The sequence below is a fragment of the Chrysemys picta genome, chromosome 3 (genome assembly GCF_011386835.1).
Source record: "Chrysemys picta bellii isolate R12L10 chromosome 3, ASM1138683v2, whole genome shotgun sequence".
NCBI classification, from domain to species: domain Eukaryota; kingdom Metazoa; phylum Chordata; order Testudines; family Emydidae; genus Chrysemys; species Chrysemys picta.
In genome coordinates, this window is record NC_088793.1 from 31,671,718 (window position 1) to 31,689,919 (window position 18,202).

At 48.4% G+C, this 18,202-nt stretch overlaps 1 protein-coding gene across 7 annotated transcripts in view; it reads left to right on the forward strand.

The window, feature by feature from the left end:
- Nucleotides 1-3,229: 3,229 nt before the first annotated feature.
- Nucleotides 3,230-18,202, forward strand: part of E2F6 (E2F transcription factor 6) — a 28,078-nt gene continuing 13,105 nt past the window's right edge. For 2 of the 7 annotated variants that reach the window (XM_005293111.5, XM_065587698.1), the window contains exons 1-2: nt 3,981-4,610; nt 6,043-6,097. In XM_005293111.5, the coding sequence (XP_005293168.1) occupies nt 6,064-6,097 (34 nt within the window). In that variant the 5' untranslated portion in view covers nt 3,981-4,610; nt 6,043-6,063. Of the gene's footprint in view, nt 3,372-3,904; nt 4,611-6,042; nt 6,098-18,202 lie in introns of those variants that run through there. The other 5 variants (XM_005293109.4, XM_005293106.5, XM_005293107.5 and 2 more) reach the window with 5 other exon arrangements.

The following is an 18,202-nucleotide window of genomic DNA, read 5'->3' on the forward strand; positions in this document are numbered from 1 at the left end:
CCTCTGTTGCTTTTTGTCCTGAATTTGGTATTCTCAGCTGTGACTCACTTAGACATGTTGACACACTGCACCACACAGTAATGAATATAGGTAGCAAATGTCACACTAATATTTCAAGCTGTCCTTGATGGGCTAGTGCCCCCAGGACTTGCAGCTGCACCATTGTCTGAAGCAGCCCTGTGGAGCACAGACAAGTATCTACAATATCAGCATCCTCAAATGACCAACTTAAATTTGCACCTCTGCTGTACATGACAATCAGTCCTTGAAAGAGCTGCCACATAGTGAACTTTTGTATGATACTGCTGTAAATTGATTAGGGCATAAAAACAGCCTACCTCAGTTCCATGTACCTTGAGACATGCCACCATCTTAATCTAAACTCTGAAGAGTATAACACTAAGCAATAGGTTGCTATGCAGAAAATGCCACCATCTGCCAGGAGATCTGGTATAGCAAGTAGTGGTGCCAAAGATTCCTGTGAGGGAATGTCTAACTTTCCTACAGAGATACAGAACACAACTAAGAATGAATAAAACATATCAATCTAACGTTATTCGACCTGAATGGCAAGGCACATCAAATATGAGGAATGGCCTTCATGACCAACAACAGAACTTGATCCTTCATGCTATACTCTGTTATAGTTTGGAAAAGAGAAGACTGAGAGGGGACATGATACCAGTTTTCAAGTGGGAGAAAACTTGTTCATCTTAGCCTCTAAGGATAGAACAAGAAGCAATGGGCTTAAACTGCAGCAAGGGAGGTTTAGATTGGACATTAGGAAAGTGTTCCTGTCAGGGTGGTTAAACACTGGAATAAATTCCCTAGGGAGGTTGTGGAATCTCCATCTCTGGAGATATTTAAGAGTAGGTTAGATAAATGTCTATCAGGGATGGTCTAGACAGTATTTGGTCCTGCTATGAGGGCAGGAGACTGGACTCGATGACCTCTCGAGGTCCCTTCCAGTCCTAGAATCTATGAGCCGGTATGGGCCAGTATGGTGTACCAGTAAGAAGTCATACTGGCCTTTACGCAGCCCACATTAAAGCACTGCCGCAGCAGCGCTTTAACATCTCTGCCCCTTTTGCCTCCCCTGTCGGCGGCCCTACTGGTAGGGTCCGTACTGGCAGGGCCACCGACAGGGAAGGGGCAGCAACGTTAAAGCTCTGCCGTGGCAGTGCTTTAATGTTGCTGCCCCTTTCCCATCGGCAGCCCTGCCAGTACAGACCTACCGGCAGGGCCGTCGACAGGGGAGGCAAAAGGTTCAGGGACGTTAAAGCGCTGCTGCAGCAAAGGACCCTGCTTAAAGCGCTGCTGCGGCAGCACTTTTACATCATTGCCCCCCCCCCGACCGCCGATGGGGGCAGGCAAAAGGAACAGCTGCCCCGGGCCAGCTATTTAAAAGGGCCCAGGGCTCCACTGTGGCAGCAGTAGCCGGAGCTCCAGGACCTTTAAACCGCCGCTGGAGCCCCAGGCAGCGCGGGCCAGAGAGCGTGGATGGGCTTGCTGGGTGATGCTGACCCCCAGCCCCGCCCCTTCCGCCCAAGGCCCTGCCCTTCCAGGGAGGCCGGAGCCGGCCCCCGTACTGGTAAGTCTAAAGAGTTACTTTCACCCCTGGTTATAGCCCATTGCAGTGCAAAAAACCAACCACAACATAGGATTAAATTGACTTGTGTACAGTAGCAGCACAAAGAAAGAAACATGAATTTTATCCACAACGCATACAGGACCCCATACAGGGAAGAAACTTCAGAGGTGTTTTATGCAGAGAAAGCCAACCACAAATTACCTATTAGTGGCCTTATTTTAGAGCTTGCAGAGACAATCAATGGAAATAGCCAGTATGAACAGAATGATTTTAACTGATGAATAAGCATTTTAGTTGTACATCATTTAAAAGGTAGTGAGCATATTTTGACTTTACATATAGAATGCAGGAAGTGACTCGGAGCTTTTCCTTTTGAGAGCCCTGCTAAGGCAAAGAGATGTACAAACAGGCTAGTGCCCATGGCGGTAGTCAGAGGAATGGGATGGGAGAAAGGAGCTGTGAGAGAGGGGAAATGATTTGAAGGAGGGGCAGGAGCTATTGGGAGGGCGGGGGGAGAAAGGTACAGGGTTGGTTCAGGCAGGCTGTACAAGCTGCTGTTGTTGGAAGGCCTCCCACTCACACCTCAGGAACAGGGAGAGAGATTCTTCAATAATGACAAATACAAAGTACTCTACTTAGGAAGGAATACTCAACTGCACAAATACAAAATGGGAAATGACTGCCTAGGAAGGAGTATTGCAGAAAAGGATAGTAGATCACAAACTAAATATGGGCCAACAATGTAACACTGTTGCAAAAAAAAAAATGCAAATATCATTCTGGGATGTATTAGCATGAATGTTGTAAGCAAGACATAAGAAGTAATTCTTCCACTCTATTCAGCATTGATAAGGCCCCAACTGGAGTATTCTGTTCAGTTCAGGACACCACACTTCAAGAAAAATGTGGGCAATTGGAGAAAGTCCAGAGGAGAGCAACAAAAATTATTTAAGTTCTAGAAAACAGGACCTACAAGGCAAGATTAAAAAAAAAAAACTGGTTTGTTTAGTCTGGGGAAGAGAAGACTGAGAGGGACATAATCTTCAAGTGCATAAAAGGTTGTCATAAATAGAAGGGTGATCAATTGCTCTCCTTATCCACTGAGGACAGGTCAAGAAGTAATGGGCTTAAATTACAGCAGGGAGATTTAGGGTAGAGATTAGGAAAAACTTCCTAGCTGTAAGGGTAGTTAAGCACTGGAAAAAATTACCTGGGGAGGTTGTGGAATCTCCCTCATTTCAGGTTTTTAAGAACAAGTTAGACAAATACCTGTCAGGGATGGTCTAGATCAGGGTGCCCAACCTACAGCCTGCAAGCCATGCACAGCCAACCAGAGCATTTCATAAGGCTCACGGCCTGCTTCAACACAATATACTAATTCATTAGCATTTTGTCACCATGTTTACATCATTTTAGTTTACCCAAGGGTGTAAATACACAATACTGTACATATAAACAACCTATTTAAATACATACAAAACAAGCTGAACTTAAAATATAAATCAATACATGTGACTTTAAATCCTATTAAATATGTAGAATCTGTTTGGCTCACACAAGGTTGGGCTTACGTTTATGTGACCCTCCTATGTAATAAGGTTGGGCACCACTGGTCTAGATAACACTTAGTCCTGCCTCAGTGCAGGGGACTGGACTAGCTGAGCTACCGAGATCCCTTCCAGTCCTACGTTTGTAGGATTCCAGGATTCTGAGCGTGCTGAGCTCCTTACCACACATACTGGAAACCACCTGCTGACTCTTGACACCTGTCCCTCCCCAGGTATCTCTCTGCTGAATCATGAGGGGAGTATCTGGGGGGAGGTGATGGTGCCCTCGCACGGAAGGGCTTTGTTTGGTCTCCCACACAGAGGGGCAATGGCGGCGCCTGCGAAGGGGCTTTCTCCAGACCTAGAGCCATGGAGGGACCCAAAGGTTTAGTGAGATGGGAGCGGGTGGGGTACAGCACAGCTCCTGCGGCCTCGAGAGCCTCTCTCCGGTTTCAATTGCTTCTACCACGGGAGTCGGGCTGCAGGGCGCCCCCAACGGGCTGGGGCCAGCAGGGCTTAGCCCAGGCGGGATTTGGGTTACGGGTGTTTTCCTCCATTACCTCCTCTCACCCTTCATGAAAGAAAATAGCCTGAGATTCACTAGGGCGTCGGCCCAGCCCCACGCCCCGCCGCGCAGGAGCAGGGAGAGGGACGGGTAACGTCCCCCGGCCTGAGGCGAGCGCCGCCACCGCAGGGTTGGCGAGACGGTTGTGACGTCACAAAAAGCGCCCTCTCAGAATTCACCGGCTCGTCACTCACGAGCGCCGCAAGGAAGGGGCGGGGTTTGTGCAGCCAGGGGGCGGGGCAGCCTGCGTCACCCGTTCGCGGAGGCTGGTGGGTAAGGGAGGCCGGCCGCAGGAGCCAGGCTGAGGGGCGGAGAATGGGGGCTGTGGCGGGAGGCAGCTGCTTGCTGCGAGAGGCGGCCGCGCCATGGACTGAGTGACACGGGGAGCCTCACGCCGCCACCGCCGGGAGTCGCTTTTCCCGCCCAGCGGCCGCCGGCGGGGGGAGCGGATCGCAACGCAGCCGGGCCCTGCCCGCTCCTCCCAGAGGTGTGACGGGGGGCGGCGCTTGCCCGGACATGGACTCGGAGCTCCAGGTGGGCGGCGGCCTGTAAGGAGCGTCCCAGGCCGCGAGAGGCTTGACGCCGACCGCTGGGCGGGGAGGAGAGGGGCCGAGCTAATATGGCCACCCCCGCCAAGGGGAAGAGCCTGCGGCCGCTGTACCCGGACACGCTACGGGTGAGTGAGGGCGGGAAGCGGCTGGTGGCTGCGCGGCGCCCTGGCCCCGTCGCTCTCCTGCTCCCCGACCTTCTGCGAGCACAGAGAGCGCGGGGGACACCTGAGATGGGGGCGATGTCCGGCTTTCTCCACGCGCCTTAAATGACCCCCACACACACACCCGGGCCCCTGGAAAAGGAAGGATGCGGCGGTGTTAAAAATCAGAGTCGCCAAAAAAGCTGCTTTTCTTAGGTGTGCGGCTTAGATGATGTTAAGGGGTAGGACGGCTGGTTGCTCTGCGCGGCGCTGGCTCTCCGGGCGCTGCTGCAGATAAACCGCTTCTTTCTCCCCGGGTTTGTTCGCAGGTTCTGCTGCGCTGATGATGTAGTGGGTTACCCGGGAGGATGATTTAAAAACACGATCTGTTCATTCGGAAATAAAAAAGCTGCATCTGTTTCAACTGCCGTGGATTTTTTTTAAACTTATTTTGATAAATCCTAAAACTTGGGCTAAATTTGATTTGATAGCTTTTTTTCTGCATTTTTCATGGGTTGGTAGCTGGAAATTTTAGGTGTTTCACTGGGGAAACTTTGATAAACGCCCTTGTTTTGTGGCATTACTTCAAGAGAACTTGCAGGAAAAAGAGGGAGGCCTTGCAGGATCACTGTTGCAATTCCATTGCTCAGAAAACATCCAGGGTTAATACAAATTCCGCGACTAACATAGTCTGCCAGCCTAAGGGCTGGTCCGCACTGGGGTGGGGGATCGATGTAGGAAACGCAACTTCAGCTATGAGAATAGCATAGCTGAACTTGATGTTTCCTAGCTCAAACTACGCGTACTTACTGCGGGTCCACGCGGCGCAGGCAAGCTCCCCCGTCGACAGCGCTTCCTCCTCTCTGCGAGCAGGAGTTCCGCAGTCGACGGGGGAGCGCTTCTGGCTTCGATTTATCGTGTCCAGATGAGACGCGATAAATCGATCCCAGAAGATCGATCTCTACCCGCCAAATCGGGCGGGTACTGTGGACCTAGCCTAAGAGTTGAAGTCAAACTATTTGCATTGTAATTATATCAACCTGTGTTCTAAATTATATAATCTATGTAATGGGCTATCAAGAAGTGAAGGGAAAGATGATCAAGGCATCCATTAATGCTTTCTATGCAATGCCTATGTGAGGAGCAAACCCCTGGCCCAGCTAAGCAGGAACATTCTCTCCCCCACCTCATAGCAACTACCTGGGTGGATCACCAGTCCTTTATCACTCCTGAAATCTGCAGTTGTCATAGGAGTTGAGTTTTGGGGGGTGTCTACACTACTGACCCCTTCCACAAGCCTTTATGTTAATCCTATGTGGCTCAAGTGCCTGTGTCTGCTGTTGGTTGGGAAAGGTTTGAGCCAGAGCACAGTGAAAACCAGCCCAGTTGTCAGTTTCACCCTACAGAGTTTTCTATCCCAGGAGTGAAATCTAACCAGATGGTTAAATTTTCCCTTGGTTATACTTCCGCAAAGCTAGGAATAGTAGAAAAAACACTGAAGCTCTCTGAAGACTTAAGACAACTTATTTAACAAAAACTTCCATTCTACAGAAGGGAAGCTAACCTTCACTCAGGAAAGCTTCCTGATTGCCATGTATATTTCATGGCTTATACTAACCTTTTTTGTGCTTTGTTTTGTTTTTTTTAGCCACCAACAATCAACCTTAATATGGAAGATGAGGTACAGTTTGTGACAATGAGAAGTAAGTTCCTGAACTTCAAATTTAGAGATGTTTCTTTTTCTCAAGGTTTATGCGGTTAGAGGAGGAGTTTAAATAAACTGCTGCTCTCTTCACAAACTTACTTCATGTATTTACCCAAAGAATGCCAGGCACTGTACACATACTTGCCTCCTTTTTTTGTTTATAATCTGTATAAAACAGAGGGAGTGATGGCATGGAGCAAAATCAGCAGTTGAGCAAGCAGTAATAATCAGCCCATCACTGACCATTTTGTTTTTCGCTTTCCATCTCCTTATAGTGATGGGGTATAAATAGGGCCCTACCAAATTCCTGGTCCATTTTGGTCAATTTCATGATCATAGGATTTTTAAAATTGTAAATTTCATGATTTTAGCTATTTAAATCTGAAATTACATGGTGTTGTAATTGTAGGGGTCCTGACCCAAAAAGGAGTTATGGGGGGATCACAAGGTTATTGTGTGTGTGTGTGTGGGGGGGGGGGGGTTGCAGTACTGCTACCCTTCTGTGCTGCTGCTGGTGGTGGCACTGCCTTCAGAGCTGGGCAGCTGGAGAGTGGTGGCTGCTGGCTGGGAGCCCAGCTCTGAGGGTAGAGCTGCCGCCAGCAGCAGTGCAGAAGTAAGGATGGCATGGTATGGTATTGCCACCTTTACTTTTGCGCTGCAGCCTGCAGAGCTGGACCCTCTGTCAGCAGCCGCCACTCTCCGGCTGCCCAGCTCTGAAGGCAGCAGCACATAAGTAAGGGTGGCATGGTATGGTATTGCCAGTCTTACTTCTGTGATGCTGCTGGCAGGGCGCTGCCTTCACAGCTGGGTGCCAACAGCCACCACTTTCCGGTTACCCAACTCTGAAGGCAGTGCAAAAATAAGGGTGGCAATAGTGTGACCCCCCCCCCCTTAAAATAACCTGGTGACACCTCCCCCCCCGCAACTCCCTTTTGGGTCAGGACTCCCAATTTGAGAAACGCTGGCCTCCCCCGTGAAATCTATATAGTATAGGGTAAAAGCACACAAAAGATCAGTTCAGATTTCACAGTCCATGATGCGTTTTTCATGGCTGTGAATTTCGTAGGCCATAGGTATAGAAAGGTATGGTTAATTGGCCTTACGGAAGACATGCTGGAATGGAGCAGGGAAATTGGGCTACAGGCATATAAGGCCTGATAGGAAAGGGATGATCAAATATGAAATGCAGTAGAACCCCGTTTATACAGTCTAATTCGGACTGAGCTGCCAGATCAGATAATCAAAATTCCAGATAAACCAAAGAATGGGAAAATGCAATGCTGCAGCGCCATCTAGCCAGCCACAGTGGAGATCGCCTGTTTCTGGCCCTGGAGTTCTGGTTCAGTAAATGAGGAGAGCCAGTTAAAGGAGTGTGGGATAAACGGGTTCTAATGTAGTTACAATATGAAACTATGATGAATGCTTTATTTTGAGAACTTTGTTACATGTACTGCTTACTCTTTGTAGCAGATATTCCATTAACATATACATGGCTTTAAATCTTGCATGTTTCAAAACAGTATTCAGAATTTATCCAGATAAACATAAGATTGAGTGAATTTTGAGCCTGTTTAGAGCAGGGGTTCTCAAACTGGGGGTTGGGACCCCTCAGGGGGTCGTGAGGTTATTACATGGGGAGTCACGGGCTGTCACCCTCCACCCCAAACCCTGCTTTGCCTCCAGCGTTTATAATGGTGTTAAATATATTAAAAAATGTTTTTAGTGTATAAGGGGGGGGTCGCACTCAGAGGCTTGCCGTGTGAAAGGGGTCACCAGTACAAAAGTCTGAGAACCCCTTGTTTAGAGGCAATTTTCCACTAGTTATTAATATGAAATGATGCAAACTCCCAATTAATAAATCATCTAGCAAATTTAAGAACACGAGAACGGCCATGCTGGCCCAGTATCGTATATTCTGACAGTGGCAAATGCCAAGTGCTTCAAAGGGAATGAACAGAACAGGCAAGCTTGGAGTGACCCACTCTCTGCCATCCACTCCCCGCTTTTGGCAGTCGGAGGCTAGGGACACCCACAACTAATAGCAGGGGTGGGCAAACTACGGCCCAGGGGCCGCATCCAGCCCTTCAGGCATTTTAATCCGGCTCAAGATCCTGCCGGGGAGCGGGGTCTGGAGCTTGCTGTGTTCTGGCGCTCCAGCTGGGGAGCGGGGTCTGGGGCTTGCCCTACTCGGCGTGTGCCGTGGCTCCACGCAGCTCCCGAAAGCAGCGGCATGTCCCCCCTCTGGCTCCTATGCATGGGGCAGATGGGGCTCCGCACGCTGCCCCTGCCCCAAGTGCCGCCCTCACAGCTCCCATTGGCCGGGAACCATGGCCAATGGGAGCTGTAAGGGTGGCGCCTGCGGACGGGGCAGGGCACAGAGCCACCTGGTCATGCCACTGTGTAGGAGCTAGAGGGGGGACATGCTGCTGCTTCCGGGAGCTGCTTGAGGTAAGTGCCACTGGAGCCTGCACTTCTAACCTCTCATCCCCAGCCCTACCAAAGAGCCCACATCCCCAGAAGGAGCCCTCACCCCTACCCCCAATTTCGTGAGCATTCGTGGCCTACCATACAATTTCCATACCCAGATGTGGCCCTCGGGCCAAAAAGTTTGCCTACCCCTGACTAATAGCCATTGATGGATCTATTCTCTATGAATGCATCTAATTCTTTTTTTAACCCCATTATAGTTTTGTTCTTCACATCATCCCATGGCAATAAGTTCTACAGTAATATTTCCTTTTGTTTGTTTTAAATCTTGTTATCAGATTTGCCCTTTACTTTGGGATATGCTCATTTATTAGGGTTACTCTTCTGGGGAGGGGGTTTCTGTAATTCTATCAATGTACTGCTCAGGTCAAGTGTGTTTTCATATGGAGCTCTACTTCTCCCTTCTGCAATTCCCCTCTCACTGGTGCTATCCTGCAGGACCTGTGTTCCCTAAGGCTGGGTTCCTCCAGAGAGAGAGAGAGCGAGAGAGAGACACACACACACACTCTTTCTCTCTCTCTCTCTCTCTCTCCCTCTCCCCCCCCCCCCCTATATGCCCCTGGGCTCAATAGGCTGGGCCAAGCAGCACTTTCAGGCTGTCACTCTTATATGCCACAATTACCGCACCGGAGTAGAGTAATGGTATGTCTACACTACGGGATTAATCCGAATTTACAGAATTCGAATTTTCGAAACAGATTGTATAAAGTCGAATGTATGCGGCCACACTAAGCACATTAATTCGGCGGTGTGCATCCACGTACCGGGGCTAGCGTCGATTTCCGGAGCGTTGCACTGTGGGTAGTTATCCCATAGCTATCCCATATTTCTTGCAGTCTCCCCCGCCCATTGGAATTCTGGGTTGAGATCCCAGTGCCTGATGGGGAAAAAACATTGTCGCAGGTTGTTTGGGGTACAGCCTCACCCCTCCCTCCATGAAAGCAACGGCAGACAACCGTTTCGCGCCTTTTTTCCTGGGTGAACACAGCAGATGCCATACCACGGCAAGCATGGAGCCCGCTCAGCTCAAGACAGCAGTCGTGAACATTGTAAACACCTCGCGCATTATCATGCAGTTTACGCTGAACCAGGACCAGAAAAACGAGGCAAGGAGGAGGCGGCGATGGCAGCGCGGTGATGCGGACATGGACATGGACACAGAATTCTCTCAAACCGCGGGTCCCGGTGCTTTGGAGATCATGTTGTTAATGGGGCAGGTTCTATCTGTGGAACGCCGATTCTGGGCCCGGGAAACAAGCACAGACTGGTGGGACCGCATAGTGTTGCAGGTGTGGGACGATTCCCAGTGGCTGCAAAACTTTCGCATGTGTAAGGGCACTTTCATGGAACTTTGTGGCTTTCCCCTGCCCTGAAGCACCAGAATACCAGGATGAGAGCAGCCTTCACAGTTGAGAAGCGAGTGGCAATAGCCCTGTGGAAGCTTGCAACGCCAGACAGCTACCGGTTAGTCAGGAATCAATTTGGAGTGGGCAAATCTACTGTGGGGGCTGATGTCATGCAAGTAGCCAAAGCAATCATTGAACTGCTGCTACGAAAGGTAGTGACTCTGGGAAATGTGCAGGCCATAGTGGACGGCTTTGTTGCAATGGGATTCCCTAACTGTGGTGGGGCGTAGATGGAACCCATATCCCTATCTTGGCACCGGAGCACCAGGGTACCCAGTACATAAACCGCAAGGGTTACTTTTCAGTGGTGCTGCAAGCACTGGTGGATCACAGGAGACATTTCACCAACATCAACGTGGGCTGGCCGGGAAGGGTTCGTGATGCTTGCTTCTTCAGGAACACTACTCTGTTTAAACGGCTGCAGCAAGGGAGTTACTTCCCGGACCAGAAAATAACCGTCGGGGATGTTGAAATGCCTATAGTTATCCTTGGGGACCCAGCCTACCCGTTAATGCCATGACTCATGAAGCCATATACAGGCAGCCTGGACAGGAGTCAGGAGCTGTTCAACTACAGGCTGAGCAAGTGCAGAATGGTGGTGGAATGTGCATTTGGCCATTTAAAAGGTCGCTGGCGCACTTTACTGACTCGCTCAGACCTCAGCCAAACCAATATCCCCATTGTTATTGCTGCTTGCTGTGTGCTCCACAATCTCTGTGAGAGTAAGGGGGAGACGTTTATGGCGGGGTGGGAGGCTGAGGCAAATCGCCTGGCTGCTGATTACGCGCAGCCAGACACCAGGGCGATTAGAAGAGCACATCAGGAAGCGCGGCGCATCAGAGCAGCTTTGAAAACCAGTTTCATGACTGGCCAGGCTACCGTGTGAAAGTTCTGTTTGTTTCTCGATGAAAACCCGCCCCCTTTATTGACTCATTCTCTGTAGGCAACCCACCCTCTCCCTTCGATCACAGCTTGCTTTCAAAGGAAATAAAGTCACTATTGTTTAAAAATCATGTATTCTTTATTAATTGATTATAAAAAGAGGGAGAGAACTGAGAAGGTAGCCTGGGTGGGGTTTGGGAGGAGGATCAGAGGGAAGGAAAAGGCCACTAAAAAAAGGTTAAAATAATGACAGCCTTTTGCTCGGGCTGTCCACTGGGGTGGAATGGGAGGGTGCACGGAGCTTCCCTCCCCCCCCCCCCCCCGCGTTCTTACACGTCTGGGTGAGGAGGCTATGGAACATGGTGATGGGGGAGGGTGGTTATACAGGGGCTGCAGCAGCAGTCTGTGATCCTGCTGCTGTTCCTGAAGCTCCACCAGACGCTGGAGCATGTCTGTTTGCTCACGCAGCAGCCCCAGCGTTGCATCCTGCCTCCTCTGATCTTCCTGCCGCCACCTCTCATCCCAAGTGTCCCTCATGTCCTCACGTTGGTCCCTCATGTCCTCACGTTCACTGGCATCTTTTCTATACTTTGAAACCATGCCCTTCCACTCATTTAGATGAGCTCTTTCATTGCGGGTGGATTCCATGATTTCCGCGAACATCTCGTCTCGCATCCTCTTTTTCCAATGCCTTATCTGAGATAGCCTTCAGGACGGAGGAGGGAGGCTTGAAAAATTTGCAGCCGCTGGAGGGAGGGGAAAAAAAGGAGAGAATTTTTTAAAAAGATACATTTTACAGAACAATGCTTATACTCTTTCACGATGAACAACACTATTCACATTACATAGCACATGTGATTTCTGTGCAAGGTCGCATTTTGCCTCTTAATATTGAGTGCCTATGGCTTTGCTGCTACAGATCACAGACGCAGGTCTGGGCAACAGAATTTGGCTTGCATGCGGCCATGGTAAGCCATTGTCTTTCGGCTTCTGCGCCCTCCTTTCCCACATACCAAGTAAAGCTTTTTGAGTGCTGCGGTTTTCCTGTTAACCTTCAGCAGCAGAAAACAACCCCCTTTTCCCCCCCCCCCATCCAGTTCTCTGGAATGATCGCTTTATCCCTCTCCCCACCGCGTGGCTGGTATCAGGGAAGATCCCTGCTAGCCACACGTGAAAAGCTCAGCGCCAATTGTGTCCCGCCGCGCCCCCCTCCCCAACCCTTCCCCCGGGCGCTTGGCTTACTACAGGGAAGGATTTCTTTTCAGCCACCTCGGTCCCCTTAATTAAATTCCCGTATTTCAACCAGGTTACCATGAGCGATATCACTCTCCTGAGGATTACACAGCGAGATAAAGAACGCATGTTGCTTGAATGCCAGCGAACACCAGGACCATACGCTGCCAGGCTTTGTCATGCAATGATACCAGATTACTTGCTACTAGCATGACGTGGTCAAGTGTCCTACCATGGAGGACGGAATAAGGCTGCACTGCCCAGAAACCTTCTGCAAAGGCTTTTGGAGTACCTCCAGGAGAGCTTCATGGAGATGTCCCTGGAGGATTTCCGCTCCATCCCCAGACACGTTAACAGACTTTTCCAGTAGCTGTACTGGCCGCGAATGCATTCCAAGTCCTCAGGACAAATTAATCATTAAAAAACGCTTGCTTTTAAACCATGTTTTATATTTTAAAAGGTAAGCTCGCCTGAGGTCCCTTCCATGAGGTCATGGTCTTGGGTATTGGCTTGGGAGGGTACTTCAGTCAGGCTGAGAAAAAGATCCTGGCTGTTGGGGAAAACGGAGTGCTGTGTGCTCTCTGCAAGCTGCTCCGCCTCCTCCTCCCTGTCTGCAGAATCCTCAGGTGTGGCTGATGAGATTACCGCCGCCTCGGAATCCACGGTCAGAGGTGGGGTAGTGGTGCATGCAGCTAGAATTGCATGCAGCTCAGCGTAGAAGCGGCATGTCTGCGGCTCTGACCCGGAGCGACCGTTTGCCTCCTTTGTTTTCTGATAGGCTTGTCTGAGCTCCTTGACTTTCACACGGCACTGCTCTGAGTCCCTATTGTGGCCTCTCTCCATCATGCCCTTGGAGATTTTTTCAAAAGTTTTGGCATTTCGTCTTTTCAAACGAAGTTCTGCTAGCACTGAATCCTCTCCCCATATAGCGATCAGATCCAGTACCTCCCGTACGGTTCATGCTGGTGCTCTTTTTCGATTATCGGCCTGCATGGTTACCTGTGCTGATGAGCTCTGTGTGGTCACCTGTGCTCTCCTGTGCTGGGCAAACAGGAAATGAAATTCAAATGTTCGCGGGGCTTTTCCTGTCTACCTGGCCAGTGCATCCGAGTTCAGATCGCTGTCCAGAGCGGTCACAATGGTGCACTGTGGGATAGCTCCCGGAGACCAATACCATCGAATTGCGGCCACACTAACCCTAATTCGAAATGACAATATCGATTTCGGTGCTACTCCACTCATCAGAGAGGAGTACAGAAATCAGTTTTAAGAGCCCTTTATTTTGAAAGAAATGGCTTCATTGTGTGGAGGGGTGCAGGGTTAATTCGATTTAACCCTGCTAAATTCGAATTAAACTCATAGTGTAGACCAGGCCTAAGCCTGAGCAGGCTGGGTTGAACAGCATTTCCAGGCTGCCACCCTTATATGCCCCTGTACTCAGCGGACTGGGTCAAGCAGTACTTTCAAGCTGCCGCCCTTATATGTTACAGGTTCAGCACGTCTCTACCCCCACTTTCACATCACAATTGTACTGGTAGTAACCCACTTGATGAGCAAACCCCACAGTATCTTTGGGTGCTACAAGGATCTTTAGCTGAGATAAAAGAAGCATTGCTGCAGAGTAAATGGGGAAGCTAGAAACACAAAAGAGTAAAGTTCAGAGAGAGAAGCAACCAGCTTAACCATAAAATTTATTTATTGAATAATAGTGATAACTACACAAAGAGAGCCTAAACTAACATAACAGTTACATTATTAAAGGTTAATACCTGAGGTAGAAAAGAAAACAGAGAGAGAGGGATCTCACCGCTCCCTGAAGCTTGAATTGGTCGGGGTACCCAGGTGATGGTAGCTCAGGGTCTTGAGTGCTGGAGACTGGCAGAGCCCCCAGCATGATCAGTCAGGAGAAGATGAAATCCCCGTGGAACTGATGCAGAGTTTTGATCCATGCATCAGAACACTTACTTAAACATAGGAGTTTTTGTAGAGAAACAACAATGGTTCAAGGGAGAACCCTAGATTTGTTTATGGGTAAACTGATGACTTGAGGGTTTTCTTTCAGCTAGACAATAGGAGCTGATTTCTCTTGGCTATGGATGGTGTTTTCTTCCAGGGAGTTCACAGTGCAATTAGGCTGTTTCAGTATTTAGGATATCAGTCAAGGATTAATTACTAGAATTGGTCTGATAATTGCTGAGCTGGGTGTGTGCAGGCGTAGGTTCATTAACATCTGGAGCAGAGATCCCCCATGATGCAGTGCTTCCCTGCTTTTCTGGTCCCAGAGTTCAGTGCGGTTCTCTGTTCTCCATTCTGTATGCTAATGGAGATACCTCTCCCATCTTTCATGCAGATGAGTCTAGGGGAGTTGCCTTTGTTCTTGTCACCCTTGTTAGGAGGGGTCTAGGTGTGTCTCCCAATGCCCTTTATTGCTCTCTGCAAGTCTTTTCTCTGATCAGTTTTGGTTCAAGCAGAGGCTGGTAGGGGAGGGGGGGTGTCTTTCATGAGTCAGGCTGGATACTGTGCCTTGGTTCCCCAAGAACACAGCTGACTGGTATCAGTCTGCTCCCTATTAATTTCGTTGGATGACCCTTGGTTCTTGTGTTATGTGAAGGAATAAATAACACTTCCTTATTCACCTTCACACATTCATGATTTTATAGATCTCCATCATGTCCCCCCTAAGTCATTTCTTTTCCAGGCTGAAAAGTCCCAGTCTTATTAATATCTCTTTGTATGGAAGCTGTTCCATATCCCTAATAATTTTTGTTGCTCTTCTCTGTACCTTTTCCAACTCTAATATCTTTTTGAGATGGGGCAACCAGAACTGCATGAAGTATTCCAGGTGTGGGCATACCATGGTTTTATATAGTGGCATTATGATATTTTCTGTCTTGCTATCTATTCCTTTCCTAGTGGTTCCTGACATTCTGTTAACTTTTTTGACTGCTGCTGCACATTGAGTGGATGTTTTCAGAGAACTATCCACAATGACTCCAAGATCTTTCTTGAGTGGTAATAGCTAATTTCGACTGCATCATTTTGTATGTATAGTTGAGATTGTTTTCCAATGTGCATTACTTTGCATTTATCAACACTGAATTTCATCTTGTTGCCCAGTCACCCAGTTTTGTGAGATCTCTTTGTCACTCTTTGCACTCTGCTTTGGACTTAACTATCTTAAGTAATTTTGTATCATCTGTCAAATTTGCCACCTCACTGTTTACTTCTTTTTCCAGATCATTTATGAATATGTTGAACAGCAGTGGTCCCAGTACAGATCCCTGGTGCACCCCACTACCTGTCTTCATTGTGAAAACTGATCATTTATTCCTACCCTTTGTTTCCTATCTTTTAACCAGTTACTGATCCATGAGAGGACCTTCTCTTTTATCCCATGACTGCTTAATTTGCTTAAGAACCTTTAGTGGGGGACCTTGTCAAAGGCTTTGTGAAAGTCCAAGTACACTATGTCCACTGGATCACCCTTGTCCACGTGTTTGTTGACCTCCCCTCAAAGAATTCTAATAGATTGGTGAGACGTGATTTCCCTTTGCAAAAGCCATGTTGACTCTTCCCCCAACAAATCATGTTCATCCATGTGCCTCACAATTTCGTTCTTTACTATAGTTTCAACCAATTTGCCTGGTACCAAAGTTGCCTATAATTGCAAGGATTGACTCTGGAGCCTTTTCTAAAAATTGGTGTCACATTAGCTATCCTCCAGTCATCTGGTGCAGAAGCTGATTAAAGTGATAGGTTACATACCGCAGTTAGTAGTTCTGCAGTTTCATATCTGAGTTCCTTCAAAACTCGTGTGAATACCATCTGGACCTGGAGGCTTATTACCATTTAATTTATCAATTTGTTCCAGAACCTCCTCTGTTGACACATCAGCCTGGGACAGTACCTCAGATTTGTCATCTAAAAAGGTGTGGGAATCTCCCTCACATCCTCTGCAGTGAAGACTGATGCAAGTAATTCATTTAGTTTCTCCACAATGGTCTTATCTTCCTTGAGTGCTCTCTTACCTTGATCGTCCTGTGGCCCCACTGATTGTTTGGTAGGCTTCCTGCTTCTAGTGTACTTACAATTTTTTTGGCTGTTTAGTTTAATTTGATGTGGTGATTGGATCTCTGCCGTTCTGATATTCAAGGTATACAACCTTACAGGAATGGAATAAATAATATATTATAAAGATGTCATGCAAACTAAGGACAAATGTGTCTCATTAATACTGGAAAATTTCAATTAAAAAATCTTAAGATTTATTAAGTCAAACCTGAAGTAGGCACAGTCTTAACAGAATCAGGGACAGAAATTGGTAGTTTAGTAGTACAAATTAAGGAATATATGGGACAAATTCTGCTATGAGTTACATGCCATGCAACCCAATTGAAGTTAGTGGGCTGTGGAGAATTTGGCCCATAGGTGGGTTTTTTTGTTGTTGTTTTTTTTTTTTTTAAATCAAATTTCAGATGCTCTTGGGCTGTAAAACCTGGACTGGAGTGCACCCTATAGTGGTACAATATTTGAAACATCTGATCTATAGAGAGAACCAGTAAGAGAGCCTCTTAGGCCTGTGGCGCACCTTCAGTGTTTTACAGATAGACTGAGGTAGGTCTTGATTCCATATACTCTCAAAGGACTCTTGGACCCATAGGGTATGTCTACACTACAGGATTACTCCGAATTTACAGAATTCAGTTTTTGGCAACCGATTGTATAAAGTCGAGTGCATGCGGCCACACTAAGCACATTAATTTGGCGGTGTGCATCCATGTACTGAGGCTAGCGTCGACTTCCGGAGCGCTGCACTGTGGGTAGCTTTCCAATAGCTATCCCATAATTCCCGCAGTCTCCCTCGCCCATTGGAATTCTGGGTTGAGATCCCAATGCCTGATGGGGCCAAAAATTTGTCGTGGGTGGTTATGAGTAAATGTCGTCCGTCAGTCCTCCTCCTGTGAAAGCAATCCAGACAATCGTTTTGCGCCCTTTTCCCTGGATTGCCCGGGCAGACGCCATAGCACGGCAACCATGGAGCCCGTTCAGCCTTTTTTCACTGTCACCGTATGTCTACTGGATGCTGCTGACAGACATGGTACTGCAGAGCTACACAGCAGCATCCCCTTACCGTTGCAGGTTGGCAAAGACGGTTACCGGCCATACTGTACCGTCTGCTGCTGTCATGGGTGTTCTTGGCCGGCCTCGGTGAGGTCGGTCGGAGGCGCCTGGACAAAAATGGGAATGACTCCCCTGGTCATTCTCTTCAAGTTTTGTCTAATGGAGAATCAGTCCTGCCTAGAATATCAGGCAAGCCTACTAAAGAACCAGAGAGGGAAACGGCCACTCCGGGTCAGAGCCCCAGACATCCCGCAGAAATGATGAGCTGCATTCCATTCTAGGGAGTGCCCCTACAACAACCCCACCTGTTGCTTCCCTCCTCCTCCTCCACCCCTCCTGGGCTACCTTGGCAGTTATCCCCCCATTTGTGTGATGAAGTAATAAAGAATGCATGAATTTGAAGCAACACTGACTTTATTGCCTCTGCAAGCAGAGATCAAAGGGGGGTGGGGGAGGGCGGTTGGCTTATAGCAAAGTCAAGTGAATCACCATTCTGCACTTGCTCAGCCTATAGCTGAAAATGGGAATCTGTGATAAGCACTAGAATAGAAGCACAGGCAGGACTGAATCTCCATTTGTGTGTTGGCCTTTGATTGACACTGGTAAAATACAAAATGTCCCAGGATATGTATGTTGGGGGACAGTTCTAAACGGCAGCTTAATTTTTTTATTTGCAGCAAAATGTAGAGATCTGAGTATCTGATTGAGCCCTGGGAGCAAGGGGTAGGCGTGACCGTGCAGTGCTGCCGACTGGGAGAGCAGCCTGAGGCAGAAGCCTCCAGCTGGCATGATATTCCAGGCAGGACGGAATCTCCATTACACAAAACTTAAAGAAGAGAATGACCTGGAGTCATTCCCTTTTTTGTTCAGGTGCCCCCGACCGACCTTACCAAGGCCAGCCAGGAGCACCCACTGGACGACGATGACGGTTACCAGTCATACTGCACTGTCTGTCGTCCGCAAGGCAAGGGGAT